At 54.1% G+C, this 19,636-nt stretch overlaps 1 protein-coding gene across 1 annotated transcript in view; it reads right to left on the reverse strand.

The window, feature by feature from the left end:
* Nucleotides 1–1,328: 1,328 nt before the first annotated feature.
* Nucleotides 1,329–19,636, reverse strand: part of HS3ST2 (heparan sulfate-glucosamine 3-sulfotransferase 2) — an 85,985-nt gene continuing 67,677 nt past the window's right edge. The window contains exon 2 of the mRNA XM_044232782.1: nt 1,329–2,587. Within this exon, the coding sequence (XP_044088717.1) occupies nt 1,969–2,587 (619 nt within the window). The 3' untranslated portion in view covers nt 1,329–1,968. The remainder of the gene's footprint in view (nt 2,588–19,636) is intronic.

Genomic DNA, 19,636 nt, shown 5'->3' on the forward strand with positions numbered 1-19,636 from the left:
GCTGACCGGTGAGTGCCGGGAGCTACCTGGGAATCATGACCAGAAGTGTAGTTCCTTGGGCCATCCCTGTCGGTGCCCCCAGGCCCCCAACACCTCTCCAGCCATTCACACATTCATCCATCAGCCATTTTGTGCGCCTCCTGTGGGGCAGCAGATGCAGTCTGGACTCTCGAGGAGCCGTGGTCTACGGTGAGACAGACACTGATACAAATAATGCTCATCTAGCGTGACAAAAGCTGTAACCGAGATGTGCGCAAACAAGTGAATGCAGAAGAGTGAGCAGATAACTCAGCTTGGTTAGGGAAGGCTTCTCGAATATCAAGCAGGTGATGCTGGAGTGGAATCTTCTGGAAACTTCCATGAGCTAGAGACCTGGGGTGGAGAAAGAGGGAAGGGAGAGGAGGCAGTCCAGGCAGAAGTGGGAGGACTTGGAAGACCTAAGAAAGGCCTGGTGCTCTGTGAGGTTGGAACAGAGGACGAGGGAAGGAAGGATCCCAGAAACTGGGGCTGGGGTGGTCTTGGGCATCGTGCCGGAAGCTCTGGGCTTTATTCTGAGGTCACATACACACACCCAAAGCATGGCTGTGAACGCCCATGCCCACAGGGGCCGGGCAGGTGATGCCCGTCAGTGGGGTGGGCCCGATGGGGCCCCAAAGACCCGGGAGCACGGGCTTCATCCAAAGGCGGCAACTGAGTGTTACCGTTCTAGAATGCAGGCTCAGTGTCTCACGTTCCCATTAAAAAAAAAAAAAGGATATCTGTATTTTTATATGAACACTCCCAAGTTTTAACTGTTGGACATTATTTCAAAACATCATGCTGGCCAAGCAGAAACAACTGACGTCCTGTCAGTCCCCGGGCTTCTCGTTTGGCACTGCAGATAGAGAGCTTACGCAGGAGCTGTCACAGTCAGGCTCGTGTTGCAGAGCTGTCCCCACAGATCTCCACGTGAGGTTTCTGCAGCAGCCTCTGCCAGCAAGAGCCTCTTTTCCCCAACTTCAGCCCCTTGCTCCTTGCCCAAGTGGTTCTGCATCCCTCACTACCCTCTGGACTACGGCCACCCTCGCGGCCCTCTCCGACCACGCCCATCCCACAGCTGCCGGTACCATCCTCAGCACTAACGCCCCCCCACCCATCTTGCACAGGAGGAGCTAGATGAGCCGTGCTCCGGGCCTGACATACAGAGAAGAGCCCAGCATCAAGGACACGAGAGAGCCATATTTATTTCACATGGACAAGCATGATTCCTCCGCATGCTGAACATGAAAGCTCGCGTGAGTAAAGTACCCGTAACAGCAGAATTAATGTGCTTTTGTCCATAGGGAGCAGGGAGGGTCACAAAGTGGTTTTCAAAGACCATTAACCTTCAAGCAGAGTTGAGCCCACAGGCTTTGAAATCTCTGGTTATTTCATCATCGAAGGGTCTGTCCGCGAGGAGTGACTGGGGGTGCTGCCGGCCCCGCAGTGTCTCGATGAGCTGCTGAGGGCAGGAGGAAGAGGACGGTCTCCTGTCCCACCACCCGGGGCGGCTGGGGAGAGGGAAGCTCAGAGGGGAGGTACATGCCACTAGGAATTAGCAAGTCCGCTCTGGGGCGGACAGCGACAGGGACAGACTGCTGTGTTCACAGCAACAGGACCGTCACCACGTATAATATCTAGCATAATCGGAAGATCCGTTCTTCTTAAAGCCGTTTCCCAAGGCCTCGGAGGGGCTGAAGGGAAATGATTCAGAACTGACTGGACAGGCCAGAAGCGGGTCAGCTCTGCCTTGACAGACTGGGGAGAGCTAGTGGCAAGGACCCCCTGGTCTCGTGGCCTTAGCCGGTCCTCCCAGATCCAGGACGATGGAGCCCGAGATGGGAAAGGGGGCTGGAGCCTGGCTTGGGTTTGCCGGGGGAAGAGGATCACAGGCTCGGGGGGCCGGCCTCACGGGAGAGACAAGCAGAAGAACCCTTACATCTTGGTGGCTCACTCCCACCTGAAGTCCTGTCCAACTGTTTCATAAAATTTAATATTATAAGGTCTATAAAATTCCCGGAGCTGGTCTATCACTTCTGGATCAATCTGTACATGAGTTCTGCCTTTCGATTTGCCCAGGCACCGAGGCAGGAGGCTCGATTCTGTTTTTCTCAAGCAAGGGAATCCTTTGGTCTTGTTGAAGTAGAAGTGTTTGTCCGTGATGAACCTCTTGATGCCCAGGAAGTCCTGGACGCGGCCCAGCTCGCCCGCGGGGTCGGTGATGAGCCGCTCGCCGCTGACGAAGTGGATCTGAGCCAGCGGGAAGTACCGCAGCCAGCTCTCCAGGTGGAGCGCGTACATGCCGATGCGGATGGCGCTCCACGACACGTCCACCTGGCCCAGGGTGCGGTTGCGGAAGGACAGGCCCTCGAAGGTGGGGATGTCCGGCTTCTTGGAGAGCGTCTGCGTGTAGTCCGAGATGGCCCGGGTCACGGGGTTCCGCACGACCACGATCAGCTTGGTGTCCCGGGACATGTTGAAAATGCGCCGAGGGGCCTCCTGCGTGACGAAATAGCTGGGCGTCTTCTCCAGGGTGATCTGGCTCTCCAGGGTCCGCGGCATCAGGCTCCTGTGGGGCAGAAGCGGCACACCGTCAGACAGGGTCCCCCTGGGGAAGGGGAGCAGGGAGGTCGTTTCCCTACACCCAGCCCTGCAGTGTGCCCCCCCCACCCTCGGTGACATCCGAGCTCCACGTGCATTCACTGGGGGGGCAGGGGGTGGGGGGGGGGAGGTGCCCCCCGTCTCCAGCCAGCACCACGGACGCCCACACTGCTGCGTCCTCGGCCGCCATCCCTCCACGGCGTCAGGTCTCCGGGGAGGGACCCACTTCAACGCATGCTAGTTGCTTAAAAAAATCTTTAACAGGTTTGCTTTAAGAGAGGAAACAGCCCAAAAGTTCATCAGTGTGGCTTAAATCAATGATGGACGAGCCATTTAACAGAAATAGGCGTACCTGTTGTGTACAGAAAGGGGATGCTCTCCAAGATACAGTGTTGAATGGAGAAAGGCAAGATACAGCATGTTCGCCTAAAGGACACGTAACGGGTAAGAACGGCGCTTCTGGGGAGGGGTCTTGAGGTGGGGGCAGAGTGAGGGGGTCAGGGATAAACGAGAATTACTTTTATTGGATAACCTTTTATGCCGCTTAAAAATTTTAATGTATTTGTTGAGTACAAATTCAAAAGATACAAAAGCAAGCCACTGAATATTCTTCTGGCAAAAGATATTTCTCCAAACATATTAAGAAAATCTTTTTTTTTTTTTTTTTTTTTTTTGCGGGGGGGTGGGGTGGGGGAGAAGGCTGGTGTTGTAGGAATAGCAAGTGTGTTAGAAACGAGTCCTGATGTCTTTCTCTGCTGCAACACATGGGAAATACATCCTTGGTGTAAGCCTGAAACAGCGCGAACTCCAGGCCGGTCGGGACCTCAGCCAGAAGCCAGGTAATGCAAACTTCTCCCTCCTCTGTAGTTTCCTGCTTCGGCCGGAGACTTTAAGGGACAATGGCGGGAAGCTCTGACTCTCCTTCCCCGGTGTGTCCCCTTCAGGCCTCGATGGAGGGGAAGACTCCTTGGCTCCCACTTGGTTCTTCCCTCTGAAGGTCACGTTTTACACTTTAGACCACCCCAGGAATTTTTTAGAAATGCAGCTGTCCGGGGTCTATCCTAGACCAACCGATTAGAAATATGTGGGGCAGGTACTTTTTTTTAAAGCTCCTCAGGTGGTTCCAGTGCGGAGGCAGAGCTGAGACCCCCCCCAGATCGGGGTTTCCCCACTGCGACTCATCTACCCCCCAAGCATTCCTCTTCCCCTTCTCGGGAGCGCTGGAACCGAACTCTCCACTTTCTCTTTCTTCTTAGCAACCCCTCCTCATCGCAATACGCTGGGTCTTGTCGTTGGAACTGCCCTAATTCTGAAACGGTTCCCCTCTTTAAGCTCCACTCCAGGCCTGTGGAGGGGTCGAATGGTGGCCCTCCGAAAGGTGTGTCCACTCAGAACGACGACTGGGACCTTCCTTGGAAAAAGGGTCTTTGCCGATCTCAAGGGGAAGGTCTCAAGCGATGAAGCCAGGCGGGCCCTACTCCAACAAGCAGTGAGTAGCCTTGCGGGGAGAAGCGGGGGAGAAGTGAAGGTGAAGGCAGGGCGTGGGGTGACTGATGGACAAGCGAGAAATGCCCAGGACTGTTGGCCACCACCAGGGGTTAGTGGTGTTGTCCCCCGGTGTGTGGTCATTTGTTACGGGAGCCCCCGGCAACGAATCCAGACGGTAACCGTCTCTCTCCCCACCTCAATTTAACACAGTCTCAAACTCCTTATACCTGATCTTCAAATTCATCTGTGAACCCCTTGACTTCACGTTCCCCCGTGCCTGCTCTGGACTCACAAATACCCACCGCCGTAGCGCCATGGCCGTGGTCATAAGCACCCAACCCTGCATGCATTTCCTTGTTCGAGGTGTTCTCCCCATCTCCAGCAGTGCATGCTTCCCGTCCCCCGTCTCTTCCGTTCGCTCCCTGGACGGACAGACAGCAGCAGAGGGCACGACTGACACGGACAGCTGGGTCCTGGATATCCTTATTAATTCTGGTTTCAGTGGAACTCTGACACTGCTCAGTCATGGTTGGTATTTGTCTTTCCAGAACCCCTTACGGTTCTTCCGAAGAAGCGCTCCACATTCTCACCAGGAGCCCCCAACTCTACTCCTGTTCCTCCGCCTCCGCACACATCAGCTACTTCCTCCTCCGCCTCCAGACTGTTCTCTGCACCCACCCTGGGTCCCTCCCACGGGCCCTGGATGACAAGGTGGGCTCACTGATCTGTCCACCTGTGCGCGCAGATCCCTTCCCCGGCCCCTGCAAACCCACTGTGTACCTGACAGACGGACACAACTGCTATCCTGCTTCCAGGCGCGAGGTCTAGGAGGGAGCCCTGTGAGTTGAAAGCTTAATATTTATTAATACCGAGCAGGCCGATTATTTTTAAAAAATAGTATATTGTTATTAGCAATCACAAGTGTACATGAATAGAAATCCTTGGCTGGATTTCCTCAGAAATGTGGCTACAGCATTTTCTGACCCTGGCACACCCTGTAATCAGGCGCTGGCCTTTAGGACAAGAGCGGACGACATTATACCGAGGTGATGGTGCGCTGAAGGTTAAGGACTTCCTATGGGGTTACCGATAGAAAGGTTTTCTCCAACACAGAAGGGTGACTTGACAGCGACTCCACAAAATTTCTATGCAATACTCTATCACACTAACAAATCTCTAATAGAGAAATGTGTGGTACAGTCTCTTCCCAAGAGACTAAGGAGAGCTACTTTGCCAGGAGCACCAGTGAACACCTCTGTTACCAGTTTAGGAGAATTCTGACCAATTCCAGCCATCTCCGGAGTACCCCATCATGCCCCGAGCTGCGCACTGAAGGCAAGCCCTGCCCTTCCCATTCCCAACGGGCATCTCAGCTGCAAAACCAAGTTACAGATACTGAGGAGACACTCACAGCAGACGGCAAACAACCTCACGCAAGCGTCATCACGCCATGAGCCAAATGGCTCCTGTGCCCGGCGCGCTTTCTCCGTCCCTTCCGTACCTGCTCCTCCTTAGGTCATCGGGATAGACGGCTGGAGGCCGGTGACGACCATGGGCAAGGAGACCCCACATATTCCTCGTTGCTCTGGGCACGGGCAGGTGTCGGGTGTGGAGGGGGCAACAGACTCTTCCTTGAGGCTTCCTTTCCCTCTTCACATCACTGTTTACATTTTGCTTACCTGTTTCCAGCTGCTAATAGCTGCACTGCTCTCTCTCAGTTCTGGCCTCCCTTCCTTACGAGGCTGCTCTGCACAAATGACTGGAAGAACCGTCTGACCCCCCGCAGTCTGGACTCACTCACCTCCCATCTGTTAGCGTGACCTGCTCGGTGGCAATTTTCCCTCCATCTGGCAACAGCCCCCAGATTTCTCGCAGAGGAACTCCCACTCCTGCTTTGGATAAAATCCTGGCAGGCCAAGGGGGTGGGTGCGTGACTGAAGCGAAGACGACCAGTGCCGCCCGTGTCATGGAGACTGTGGGACCGAACCCTCCGGGCAGGCACGGGAGCCTGGAAGGGCCTCCGCACCGGCCTCTTCCACAAGTCCCTCTGTCTGCATTCTCCCCTCCTCTTCTCTATTTATTTATTTTAGACAGAAAGAGTGTGGGCGGGGGAGGGGCAGAGGAAGAGGGAGAGAGCATCTCAAGCAGGTTCCACGCTGAGCGTGGAGCCCAAGGCAGGGCTTGATCTCATGACCCTGCGATCACGACCTGAGCAGAAACCAGGAGTCGGACCAGTTTATCCAACTGAGCCCCCGACATGCCCTCGTTCTTGTCCTTTCTGAGACCTGGTTCTTCCACTTTCCTTTGTCAGTCCCTACACGTCCTTCCAACAGAGCACTACTGGTAGAAGTTAGTGAGCCTTGCTTTCTGTTGCTTATACCCCGAGAATCCAAACCTTACCTTTTTACAACCTGGCCTCCTCCCTGTGGAAGCCCCGCTCGCCCCACTGGATTACCAGCTCCGCGAGGACAGGGCAGGGAGCCGTTGTGGATCTTCCCAATGGTCTGTGTCCCACTTCCCCTACGCACGTGATCTCGCCGGATGACTCCAGGCCTCCCCCGGCCTTCACCCACCACCGAAGAGCCGCGGACTCACAAGACTAACCGCAGATCCAGCTCGCCCGCGCTCCAGACTGCCGTGCTCCGCCAGCCGCGGACTGGACGCCGCCCGGGCTCGCTCCTCTCCTTCGCCCGTCCTTGCAGACGACGTCCCGTGAATCCGCTCACGAAGCAGAAAACCCTCAGGGACATTCCTGACTCCTCCTCGCATCTAAGGTCTTTCATTCGGGTAAGTTCTCAAGGAGCCCCCCCCCCCCCCCCGCGTGCTCGCGCGGCCCCCGGCTGCTCATCTTTCTCCCTGACCTCCATGCTGCTCCCTCTCCCCGCTCTGTCCGTTCTGCATCCTGCGCCCGCCACGGAAATCTTTCTAAAGTGCATCCCGGCTTGTGAGGCAGCAACTATTCTTGGGAATGAAGCGAAGCCCATATTCCTCGACTCAAGGCTCTGCCTTGACTTTCCAGAATGCATCTTTTGCCTCTTCCTGGTAACCCGATGCTCCTGTCGCGCTGAACGCAGCATCCGCTCCCCGAACACATCCCGCTCTGCCCTGTGTCTCGCTACTTGCTGAGTTCTTTGCTTTTGTTGCGACTCTGGAGCGTCTTTCTTGTCCCTCTCACCCTGGAGAACGTTGACTCATCTTTCCACGTCCAAACCGGAAGTCACACCATCTGTGAGCCTTTCTTACAATGTCAGGGCACACGGCGCATCCCGCGGCCCGCGCCCGCACCGCGCCCGCACCCTGCAGACCTCACGCGGGAGGCGCTCACGCAGCGCAGCGCCGCTGGCCACGTGGGCGGGCTGCTTGTCCGTCCTGCCTTCCCAGCACCCGCGCTCCGCAGCTGCGCGACCCACGGCTCAGCGATCCGGTGTAAAGGCAAGTACCGACTGACCGGTGACCTTGAGTCCTCAGAACCCAGTGTTCATTCAGGAGGTCCAGCCTTTTCTTGGGTGTTCCGGCCTGGGCGGAGGAAGGTTTCATCAGACCGTCCTGGGGAGGCAGCGGTCACGGCGCTCTTTTTACGATTTTTGTCACGGCCACAGGTGCGCAGGCTCAGACGGAGGGAGGTCCGCGCTGGGCTTCAGCCAGACCTCCCCATGGAAGAAGGGAAAATGGGATGCAGGGAGCAGGACCTGCGGCCCGCTCTGCCGGCTGCACACACTCCTTCGCCCGAGGCAGCCGCGGCCGCTTCTCCCTCCACAAGTGGCCGCGGTGGGTCTGCAGAGTGACTGGGCGGGGCCGGGGTCGCGCTGCCCCTGAGACCACCGGCAGCGCCTCTGGAGGTATTTAAAGGGCCGGGCCGCACACCAGACTATTCAAATCGGAAACTCTGAAAGTGGGGCCTGGACACCTGCAATTTTAAGGCTCCCCAGTCGACCCCGGGGCGTCCCAGCCCCGCAGCCGGCGTGTTCCTTCAGCCAACTCAGCCTTTATAGAGTCGTTCGGGAGCGTCCGCCGGGGTGAGCCTTAGAGGAAGAGAATCCACGCCCCGGCTCCGGACACCCTCATTCAGTGAGTTTGGAGAGCAGGAATCTCCGTTTTTAACAAGCTCCGCCACGATTCTTACCATCGGAAGAACTGGGCAGAGCCACCTTACTGAGATGCCCCCACCAGGAACGGGCGCGGGCTCCCCCCGATCTGACGCATGTTCCTCTGCACCTCGCGTCTCTGCCCGTCCCCGCCTCCGGCCGCAGACGCGAAGTCCCAGGAGAACAGGGTTGGCGTCCGTCTTGCTCTCTAGTCCCGGCACCAAGGAGGCCACTGGCTGTTCCAGGGGAGCAGGAAACGTTTGCCGAAGGGAGAAGCGCCGTCAGGGTTTTCATCTGGGAAGCGCGGGGATGAAGCCATTCGTGTCGCTGGACACGTGCATCCCTTCGGCGCGCGCGGCTTCTTCCCGAGGGAAGGATCAGACCTCCGGGGGGCCCCACCACTAAAAGGAAACAAAATCTAAATACTCTCTTGCCAGCCGGACACGCTCCGGAGAGGACACTGTTCTAGCCACGCGGTGGGGCCGAGGCCGCTCCCGGGGCGCCCCCCGCTGTCCACACCGGGGCGCCCTCTGCACGTCAGCACACGGGAGCCCGTCTGAGCCGGGCCGGAGGACGGCCGCCAAGACTCTCCGGAAGGTTTCATCTTCTACGAAATCGATACACTCCACGTATGTGTTCTGCCAGCTGCCTGGGGGGCTTCGGTGATTTATTGGTTCCTAACTGGGCAGCTGGGCTCCTTGAAAATCCCGGTGGTCTCCAGAGGGATAATTAAGAGAAGAGGAGGAAAAAGGCTTTATTGCAAGAAGCTGGTTCTTCCAGCGAAAGCTACTCACATGCGCATGCCGAGCCGAGCGCAGGCCGGCCCTGAAGCCATTCATCCCCGCCTGGTCGAGAGGAGACGCGAGGACCCCTTCCTTCCAAGCCTACAGCCCCGATTCCTTACGCTCACAGGACCCCCAGGAGCAACACACGCAGTCCCAGCCTGAACTCCATGAACCGCTCCTCGCCGCACACAGGGTAAGGCCTTGATGGCTTCATGTGGCTCTTCTTAATCTGGCCCATGGCCACCCCGGTCTCGGGCCGGACTGGACCAGTCAGGGTTCTCCCAACAAGACTGTATTTCAGGCTAAGGGAAAGCCCTTGGTGGCTTGTCAGGCTCTACTTCAGCTCTTAGCTCGTCATCACCTCCACCAGGGAGCCTTCCTTGCTCCCCTCCCAGAAGGTGTAGGCGTTTGCTACCCTTGTGATTCCACGGTGCCCACGGCAGACAGGGCCCCCATTTTACACACCATCTGTGTCCATCAGAGTCCTAGAGTGTCAGGTCATGGAAGGTGGGGAATCAAACCTATCACATTGCTACATCAACAATGCTCGGCCTATGCCTGCTAGGTACTCATGTAGTCATGCATTAAACAAGCATTCATGAGGCACCTACTGTATGCCAGGGATACAAAGATAAGCAAGGTGTAGCCTCTGTCCTCAGGAGTTAACAGTCTTGTGGAAATGGGGGGGGGTCCCTTATTTCCCAGTGTGAGGGCCAGTTCCTGAACCTGGCTTCCTACAAGGGCTGGGGGCTTCTTCCCTCTGGCCAGAGGGGCTAGGCCTGAACCCCCACAGGTCATCAAGGAGCCAGGCAGCCGGCTTTCCCAGAGAACTCCTGTGCCCAGCCTACCTGGTGCCCCGGTACTGCGCTCATTCCCCCAGCTGGCAGGGCCGCTCTTAGCCCGCCACAGAAGAAGGGAAGCCGATGGAGGTGTGGGGGCAGAGTCCCTTCCCTGGAGCATAAACCCAGTCGGTCCGGGCCCTGGCACGTCCCCCGGGGCGAGGTCAGAAATCAGTTAACCCTGCACCTGCCTCTTCTTAGGAGAGCCCCAGGGTGCAGGTTTACCCAGTAAAGCCTACTCCCTCCTCCATACCTCGTGCGTTACAGGATTTGTCCCAGGTCCTGCCAAGTCACAGACAGAGATCAGAGAAGGACCCTCCTTGTGTGATCTACCCACACAGAGATGTTTGGGGGGCAGTGCACTACTCCAGGGGCTGGTTGTCACTGTGTGATCTGGAATCAAAGAGCCCCTTGCAAACCACAGAAATGGGCACAGGGCTTATTTCTCCGAGCGTCATGGGCCCCGGGTTCACCCCACACTGTTAAAAGGGGCAGGATTTCCTTGTATTTTTTTTTTTTTAACGTCTGAGAGAAATAAGCCAGACACAGAAAAAAAGACAGATACCATGCGATTTCACTTAAATGTCGAACTTCTAGAACCAGAGAGTAGAATGGCGGTTGCCAGAGGCGGGAGGGAGGGGCACTGAGGAGGTGTTGGCGAAAGGTACAAACTTCCAGTTTGAAGATGAGTAAGTCCCGGGGATCTAATTACAGCGTGGTGACTCTGGCCAACAGTCCTCCATTGTGTACTTGAAATCTGAGAGAACAGCCGCGAAGTCTCCGCGCACGTACGCGCGCGCGCACAGTAACTACGTGAGGGGACGGATAGGTTGATTAACTTGATTGTGGTTAATATCATTTCATGACGTAGCCACATAGGAAATCATCATGTTCTAGATTTTTTTTTTAAAGAAAGCAACACAGGCGCAGCATGCATCAAATGTACACACGGCCTGCGAAGGGCTGAATGTTTATATCCTCCTTCAAATTCATACTTTGAAGCCCCACCTGCTCCCTCACACCCATGTGACCATCCTTGGAGGCGGGGGCTGTGGGAGGCAATGAGGTCACGAGAGCCAAGTCCTCACAGATGGGCTTAGTGCTTTATAAGGAGAGAAGCAAGAGAGAGATCCACGCCCCCATGGGAAGATCCGGCAGAAGGCGGCTGTCCGCACACCAGGAGGAGCGCTCTCACCAGACAGCTCAGATCGGCCGGCAATCGGATGTTGCACCTCCAGCCTCCAGAAGCGAGAGAACTAAACGCCGGTTGTGGAAGCCCCCACACCCCTCCCTGGTAGTGCTGCGACAGCACCCGGAGCCAACGGGGACGCGGTCCCCGGTGACCCGCACATCAGCTAGCACCTGCTGCACACGGCCGGGGCGGGGGGCCTGCTCTGGGGGGCGAGCCACCTCCCTCGGTCTCCCCGTGAGCTCCAGGAGGCCGCCACCCTCCCTCATTCCTGCTCACGGGCGGAGGAAACTGGGGCACTGAGCACGCACGTCATCGCCAAAGCAACGGCAAGTCACAGACTCTGGATTCAAGTGTGACTCTAGCACTAGAAGAAACGTGAGAAAGGAAAATGAATCTTGGCACGAGGACAGCCTTTCTAAGCATGAGACAAAAATCATGAAGGAAGAAACGGCGAAGTTGGACTCTGAAAAATGGCAGTCTCCGGCATGGAGGCAAAGAGAACAACAGAAATAGAACAGAAAGAAAATGACCCCCTTGGAAACACACTGGCGGCGTGTGAGGAACCAAGGGACAGCTTGTTCCAGAGTTCCTGCAATCAGTAAGAAGAGAACGCGCCAGGAGAAGGCAGGCACGCAGGCCATGAAGAGAGGGAACGGCGAAAGAGTTGAATTGAAATAAATACATGAAAAAGATACTCCAGCTCTCGCAAAGTTAAAGAAATGCAAATTAAAACCATGATGAGATGACATCCACCTTCAACACTGGAAAAATATCTTTTCCAAAAATGCTAACCGTTATTGCTGGCTCCGGTGTCCTGAACTAATAAGCACTCTCCAGGGGTCGGCAGGGCTGCCGACGGGGCGCGGCAGGACGGCAGCGAGAAATCATCCCCCCAAATGGAAAGCGCACGCTTTAATCCAGCCAGTCCACTTCCGGGGCCTTATTCGTCCAGGCGGGGGAAGACCTGTGTGCCGCGTGTCTGTGGCAGCATCTGGGCCAGAGATGGGGAGGCCCGACCAGACTCCTGTCCCTCCCCCCAGAGTAGAGCTAGTCCCGTGGGGCAGCTGCCCAGCCAAGGGCCACCCTTCCCAGCACCCACCGCGTCCACACGGGGCGCTGTGCCTGCGCCTTGCCATGGGGGCAGGTGGGGGCGGGAGTCCGGGCGGTGTTACCCTCCAGCCAAGGGGCGACCTCCTCACGGGCCGAATGCAGGGAACTCTGGAGGTCGCAGAAGGGCAGAACGAGACTGGATTTCTACCTTTCTCTTCCTGCACTCCGTGGCTAGTTCTTTGCCGTAACTATGTATTCTCTGCAGTTAAAAAAAAAAAAAAAACTAGCTAATACAAAAAGTGATGTTGAAAAGTCTCCATTGAGAACAGTTTCGGAAGAAGATGGCCTGTCTGGAAGCGGTTCCGTGGAGTGAGGGGGAGGAAGCGTGTTTGGAGGAGCTGAGGTGTGGGTGGAAAGCAAGGCATCGGGAGGCCCAGAATGTTCAGCTCGCCTCTCGAGAAGCCTGGCTCGGAAAGGAGGGAGGCGACCGAGGCTGTCGGGCGAATGGTGTTCGCTGCTGCGCACACCGCTCGCTAAGTTTCCAGGCAACTGGACCTCAGTCTCCCAGGCACCATCTGTGGCTAGCGTGGCCGGACCGTGGGGACACTGTCAGGGCGCTTCGTGGGGGTCACTCCGGGTTCCTTCCTTCTCAGTCTGCGCTTAGCTCCTTCCCCACCTGAAGCCGACTCCCCCCTTTCCCTGGGAGTGGCCCCTTCAGTCAGTGCTCGTCATACTTGGATGTGCCTCTGAACCTCCTGAGGGGTGGGGGGCGGTGGAATCTTGCTGGAAAGCAGAGTCTGACAGGGGAAGTCTAGGGAGGGGGCCTGAGACCCTGCATTTCCGAGCAGCTCTGCAGCGAGGCTGACCTGCGGTGCACGGACCACCGCTGCGCCAGCAAGGTCTCACAGGGGCCCGGCGGCGGCTGCACAAACCGCAGACCCGGCGAACGCTCGCTGCACTCGGCGGAATTAGCTGTTTTTTTACTTCGTTAGTTTTATTGAGATGTAACGGACTTGCTAGCTTCAAGTGTGCGGTGTGACTCACCGTATGTCTAGATCACACAATGGCCGCAATACGTCTCCTCAACCCCCATCACTACACAGTGGCACTTTCCTCTCCTGATGAGAACGTCTGAGACCGAGTCTGTCAGCCACTGTCCAGCACAGCACGTGATGACCGAGTTCCAGGACTTCCGGTTTTTAAGAAGCTGATCCTCCGTCCCTTCTCCCTCTCCTGCCACGGTCCTGTGTTTGTCCTTTTCTCCCCCAAGTTCTTGAAATAAACCCCAGCGGCCCCACCTGCTCTGCTCACACGTGTCCCCAGCGTGTCCCATCTGCCACCCACCCCGTCACCCCGCGACGCGGCGCTCGCTGAGGACACCCTCAAACAGCCATCCCAGTTCTGTCCTGGTCTTGTCACACTTCCCCATGGCAGCAGAAGCGCCCACTCCCTACTTCGTGAGAAATGTGTCTTTTCTTGGCTCTGGGAACATCGTTTGGTCGTCTTCTCCGCGCATATTTAAATGATTTTTCCCTCCACTTACCGTTTCCCTCCTCCTGTCTCAGTTCCTGACCCCCACCATCCACCAGCTGCCCCAGCAGCTCCCACATCTAACCCGCGAGCAAGTCTCCTGACGCCGGCCTCAGCCGACTCACGAGCGGGCACAGCGTCCTCGTCCACGGTCAGAGCTGCAGGGAGCAGCCCAGCGCTTTTCTGGAGCGAGGCACTGGCTTCTAGAATCCGTTCCAAGCCTGCTCGCTCCCGTGTGACCCTCCCCAGGGACACCGGCCTCCAGGAAGCAAGACAGCACTTGGGGGCCACCCTGTGGGCCCAAGGCTATCAGTGATGATATCAAGGGGTGGCTTAGGGGATCTTCACCCCCTTACAGTCCCCCAGAGACAATCTCTGTGAAAAGAGAGAGAGGAAGGGCGGGCGGGGGAGGCCAGAGCACCCCTGGAGGACCAGCAAAGCTGGCAGACTGGTTCCCCTACCAATGCCCAACTGCCAACACAAGGGGCCTGGGCGCAGCGGGCAAGGACCCTGCGTTCCGAGCCGCCCTCTGCACGACCGCCAGCTCAGACTTTTTCCACCCTCTGCCAATGAGCAAAGCCTGCCCCTCGCTGCCCGTCTGCTGCCGAGCTCACATCATGCTCCAGAGAGAACCAAAGAAGCCGTTCGGATGGGGTGTCCTTACCACCCCTCTGCCAAACAAAGCTTTTCCACAGTGACCAACCCCAGGCGGAGGCTGGAGCTGTCAGCCCAAGGGCCTTCTGAAGCCAGTGTCCCCATCTCCACCTCCCAGTGTTCCCCGCCTGCAGTGTCCATGGAGGCGGCTCCCTCCACCTGTGCCCAGACCCATTCGAAGGACCTGTCAGGCCCTCCCAGTTCTGAATGCTCCCTGGGCATCTGCAAACCCCCAGCCAATGATCGGGTGAGTTTATCTTCTTCTTATTATTATTTTAACACAAAGCTTTACAATCTCACATTCCGGAGTCACATCTTGCTTATCTGGGGCTACTAAGTTTTGCAGGGAGGAGCTGCACGCCTGCCCCACTTCCTGCAGCATCAGAGTGCCCCCTAGTGGGAGGTGAGCCAACTGCAGCCGTTGGCGGGAACCCGCTCCCGGCAGGTCCCTCTGCGACTCTCCCCTCCCAGGCAGGGAGACACTAGCCACAGACAGAAGTCCCTTCCATCCTGCCTCCCGCACACGCAAGTGTACCAGGACACATTAAGCTCCACGGTTGCAAAGGGTTAGCGGGCGCTGGGAAAGCCGTACATAGGGCTCCCGGGAAGTCCACTGCTCACGGATCATCCAGGCCTCTGCTGTGGCGCACACCACATGTATGATTATTGAGTCAGTAATACTTCTGCAGGGTCCAAGGCCTGCGCAAACTGTACAAACCTGGATTCTTGTCCGGGCTATGGTGTAGATGGTCCAGCTCTGCATTTCAGATCTGGATGCCCCTGCACCATGAGCTAAGCAGATGCTCTTGAATCCCCCCAGTCCTACCCTTTCCTGCCTCCAGGCCTTTGCTCTTCTTCCTGCCTGGGACACGGTCTCCGGCCCTCCCATGGCTCAGTCCCTTCTCTCCTCCAATCTCTATTTACCTGTCGCTGCTCTCAGATGTCACTCTCTACACCTGTGGTTTATTTCCTGAAAAGCTCGAAGCAGGATCTGTCAGCATCTTGCTTATCTGGCTGTACATCGAATGCCTCTCCCCGCAGTCTCCCCTCACCTCATCAGGAAAGGATGGTGTCGTCCCTGCTGTGGTTCTTTGGTCCTCGTCCCTGTGCCATCTGGTTATAGGAAGCCAAAACCAATGACTCACGCGGGCTCGAATGGAGAACACAGGAAGGAGCAACGCCCGGATCGAGAAGACCTGAGCTCCTCCAGGGAACCCAGCAGGCCAAGCTCCCCTACAGCCAGGGCTTCCCCAAGGGCAGACACAGCTCTTCCATCCCGTGTGAGTGACTCTTGAACGGAGCTTACATTTGTTCTAGTTACATGTTTATTTTAATGTATTTTAGGAAACTGGAACTAGGACATCACCTTCACTTCACAGATTTCATTGCTGAGGGTAAGGCCTAACCACGTGGCAAACGCAGAGCATGGTGAGCCAGTAGGTACGAGTACGGATGGCGAATACAGAAGAACGGGGAGATCCTCTGATGATCGAAGTCTGGGAGCCTCTGGCTCAAAGCCATGCCGGCTGGGCCGAAGGGAATCCAAGCCAGAGTGATGCGGACCTACACTCATCCAACAAACAATTATTAAGTGCCTACTGTTTGCTAGCCATTGCGCTAGGCACAGAGGCATGGCTCCAAATATAACGGATGTGGCATGAAGCCTCCAGTCTGGCGGGAGAGACGACAGACCAATCAACGGAGAATTCCAATGTGCGGTGAAAGAAAAGGAGAGCGAGCAGAACAAGGAACTGTGGGGCCAGAGAAACCCGGAGGGGAAGAGACCAAGGAAGACAGGAAGAGACAACAGGGTAAGAAAAAACCGCATACGCAAGAGGTAAGACGGTACTGCAGAGGAGCTACAAATGTATCAGCAGATGACCCTGGTAGCAGGAAAAAGCAGAACTAGTGATACAGAAAATTAAAATCAGAACACACCTGAGTCTGATCTTGGGCTTCTCAAGGAAGCGTCTACAAGACTGAACTGGTGAGGGAGGAGGAAGCATGGAAGACTGAATTGTCACAGGCAATGCACGCCTGCAAGGTTACTGAGGAGGAAATCTGAAATAGGGCGGAGTGATGGGCCAAGATTGCATTAAAGAGGTGTTTATGAAGATAAAAGATGGTTATGGGGGCAGATCAAAGGCCAGCTTTGTCCTAACGAAATACAACCCACATCCAGGAATCCAGCCAGCCAGCCACCATTCACCCATCATCTGTCTATACAAACACATATCACTGAATTCTATAAATTCAGACCAGGACTTTGCAGCACCAAAGCTAGAAAAACAGAGATTATCATCTACAGAGTTTTGCAGGAAAAAAAGAATTGTGACTTTCCGTACTGAGCCAATTTGCTTGTGAAGGCAGAAGAAAAGCATTACAAGACGTGCAACAGCTTTAAAAGCATTCCACCTCTCTCTCCAAAAAGTTCCCTGGAAATGAAAGCCATGACCTGCCTGATGGTGAGAAAGAATCCGAGAATGAGTCAGTTGTGCATGAAAGGGCCATGACTGGGATCAAACCAATGGTTAGTCCAGATAACCCACAAACTCTGCTTCTCATGCCATGATTTTCCTTTCAGAAATTCAAAAAAATCAATCAACAATAAAGTTAAAAAATTAGTCATTTGATCAATCAAACCCCACATCCCAGATTCAATCAATGAAGAAGTTGGTGACAGAGGAAGGAGGGGAGGGTGAAAGTGTGTGAGGCCCTTTCCCAAAGGGCACTGCCTCCTCATTTGCTCTATTGGAGCAGAGCGTAATGAACAATTAAAAACAGGACCTGTACCTTCCAAAACACTGGAAAATAAAGAAGCAAAGAAAATGCAGCTTGTATAACAAAGGAGACCGGAAAGGAAAGCCAGGGGGGAAAAACAGCCAAAATTGTAGAGCCAGAGGCCTGAAGTGTATGAGTAGGAATGACTGTGGAGATATTAAAAATGACTGAAAACAGGCTGAACACCCTAATTTTTAAAAACGACAACAATCAAAGATTTCTCATTCTAAAGTAAAACCTAGTCATTTTTTGTGTTTACCAGACTACCCCAGGACACGAGGACAGGAACATTTTATATGAAAATGGAGAGGTTCAGATACATTAGGAAAACGCCAGTCTAAAGAGAGCTGGAGTCATGATATTAATACCAGAAAAAGACGAATCCAAGGCAAAGACACTGAATGAGACAAAGTGGATCATTCGGTGTCAGTAAAGGGCCCAAGTCACAGCAGGGCTTCCCCTGCCACGGTGGCTCAAACACAGTGTTCATCTCCACTCCCTCTCGGCACCACTAGATCGACAGTGAATGGATAAAAACATATAAAGTCAACACATTAAGAGAAAGGGTAAGGAGTCGCCGGCAGACAAGAGAGACATATTTTTGGAAGAAGGGAGGCTGATGTGTGAGCGTATTGAAGAGAGAGAGCCAAAACCCAAGTGGCTCGGGGAGGGGCGAGGTCACTAATGAGAAGAAAGTGGATTCTTGCTACAGAGTTTTCTGGAATTGGAGCCACCAGGGAGCCTGCTGGGGCGAGAGGCACAGGTGAACATACGGTCAGGGCCCAAGATCTCTCGAAGCAGCAGCTCTGCAGCAAAGCTTGCCCGCAACCCCCAGCCCTACCCAGGCCACTGCCCTGCTCCTGACAGGGTCAGGGGAGGGGCCCGTGATGGTCCACACCCGCTGAGCCGGGCAGCGCCCCGGACACCTTCACGGCGGAGGGGGCCCAGACGCCTGCCAGAACACTGACAGGCAGGCCCACCCGGGTCAGGTCGACAAGCAGAAGCTCCCTGACCAGTCAAGATTTCGAGCACTATCTACCAAAAGCATAATTTATTAAAAGAAAAGCTGTCACGTCCCATTGAGATCCATTATCATTACATTTAATACGAAATCATAATTCAGCGCAGAAATAGGTCAGAAGAAAAAAAATGATCATCTCAACAGATTCCGGAAAGGCACTTAGTAAATTCAACATCCATTACTAATCAAGAAAAAAATAATCTTAAGAAACCAGGAAGGCTGCCTCTTTAACATTTAAAAAAAAAAAAAAAAAAAAAAAGAGCGTCCATCTCAAACCTGCAGGCACCAGCATACTGAAGGGTGAGAAATACCAACAGTTAACATTTACCGAGAGCCACGGGGCGTACTTTCCTATGTACTATCTCATTTAAACCCCATCACCCTCTCGCCAGGCAGGTATTTGTATTAGCCTGATTATTCACATAAAGAGATTTGGCGCAGAGACACAACCCCCCCAAGGACCCAAGGTACGTACCGATCGGTGAAGCCAGGCTATAAACCCAAGCATTTTTGACTCGAGTGACTCCGTGCTCGTAACCCACAGGCTCCGAGTCTCATTAAAGTTAGGCAAGACAAAGATGCCTCCTAACACAATTAATATTTAATACTGTTCTATAATTTATAGACAGTTCAATTAAACCTTTAATAAATGGAGAAATGGGAAGTCATAACATTAGAAAGACCTCCATTCTTCTCAAATTAATCTATAAATCAAATGTAGTAGCAATCTAAATCCCAAGAGGATTTGGAAAATCGAATTTGACATTACAATTACAAAGTTTCTTTTGGATGAATAAATTAAAGATAAGAGCTAATGCATCGTGCTTGAAGGAAGACTCATGGGCAGGAAACTACGATGTCACCCAATATATACTGTGAAGCTGTAGTAATTAAAACAGTGTGGTTCTGGCTTGGGAACAGGCAAATGCATGGGCAGAATCTGGAATCAAAGAAGCACGATTATGTGAAAAGCACACGGTAAAGGGGGCATGCTAAGTCAGCTGGGAAATTATAGCTCACCAGGACTTTGTTGGGGACAATTAGCAAATCAGGGGGAGGGGGACGGAATCAAGTTTGTTTATTCACACCTACACCTAAGTGAATTCAAAATAAATGAAGTAATTTAAAGTGAAAAAGAAAACAGTGGAGTAAGGGGTTAAAATATCAGTAAATATGTATATATTCTTGAGAACTGCGAAGGCTTTCTACTCATAATACCAAAGGAAGAAAGCAAAGAAAAAGATTTTAATATAAGACCTAAAAATTCTAAAGTTTTGGGTGACCCCCCCCAAAAAAATCACCATAAGGGGAAATAAAATGCAGAGGAACAAACTATGCTCTGTATATCATAGATAAATATTTAATATCTGTAATAAATAGAGTTTTACAGATCAGTAAGGAAAATACCCCACCAGAAAACAGAGGAAAAGACACAAACAGTTCCCGAAGATAAAAAACTGGAAAAATACGAAAACTCATCAGGTACTAAAGGAACACAAATTAAATCCAAAAAAAGACAGCATTCTGGCCTATGACAAAATCGAGAATTACTCAGTGTTATCCGCGGTACGCGGAAACCTGCTAGGTTTCGC

The sequence above is a fragment of the Neovison vison genome, chromosome 14, assembly GCF_020171115.1.
Source record: "Neovison vison isolate M4711 chromosome 14, ASM_NN_V1, whole genome shotgun sequence".
Lineage (NCBI taxonomy): Eukaryota > Metazoa > Chordata > Mammalia > Carnivora > Mustelidae > Neogale > Neogale vison.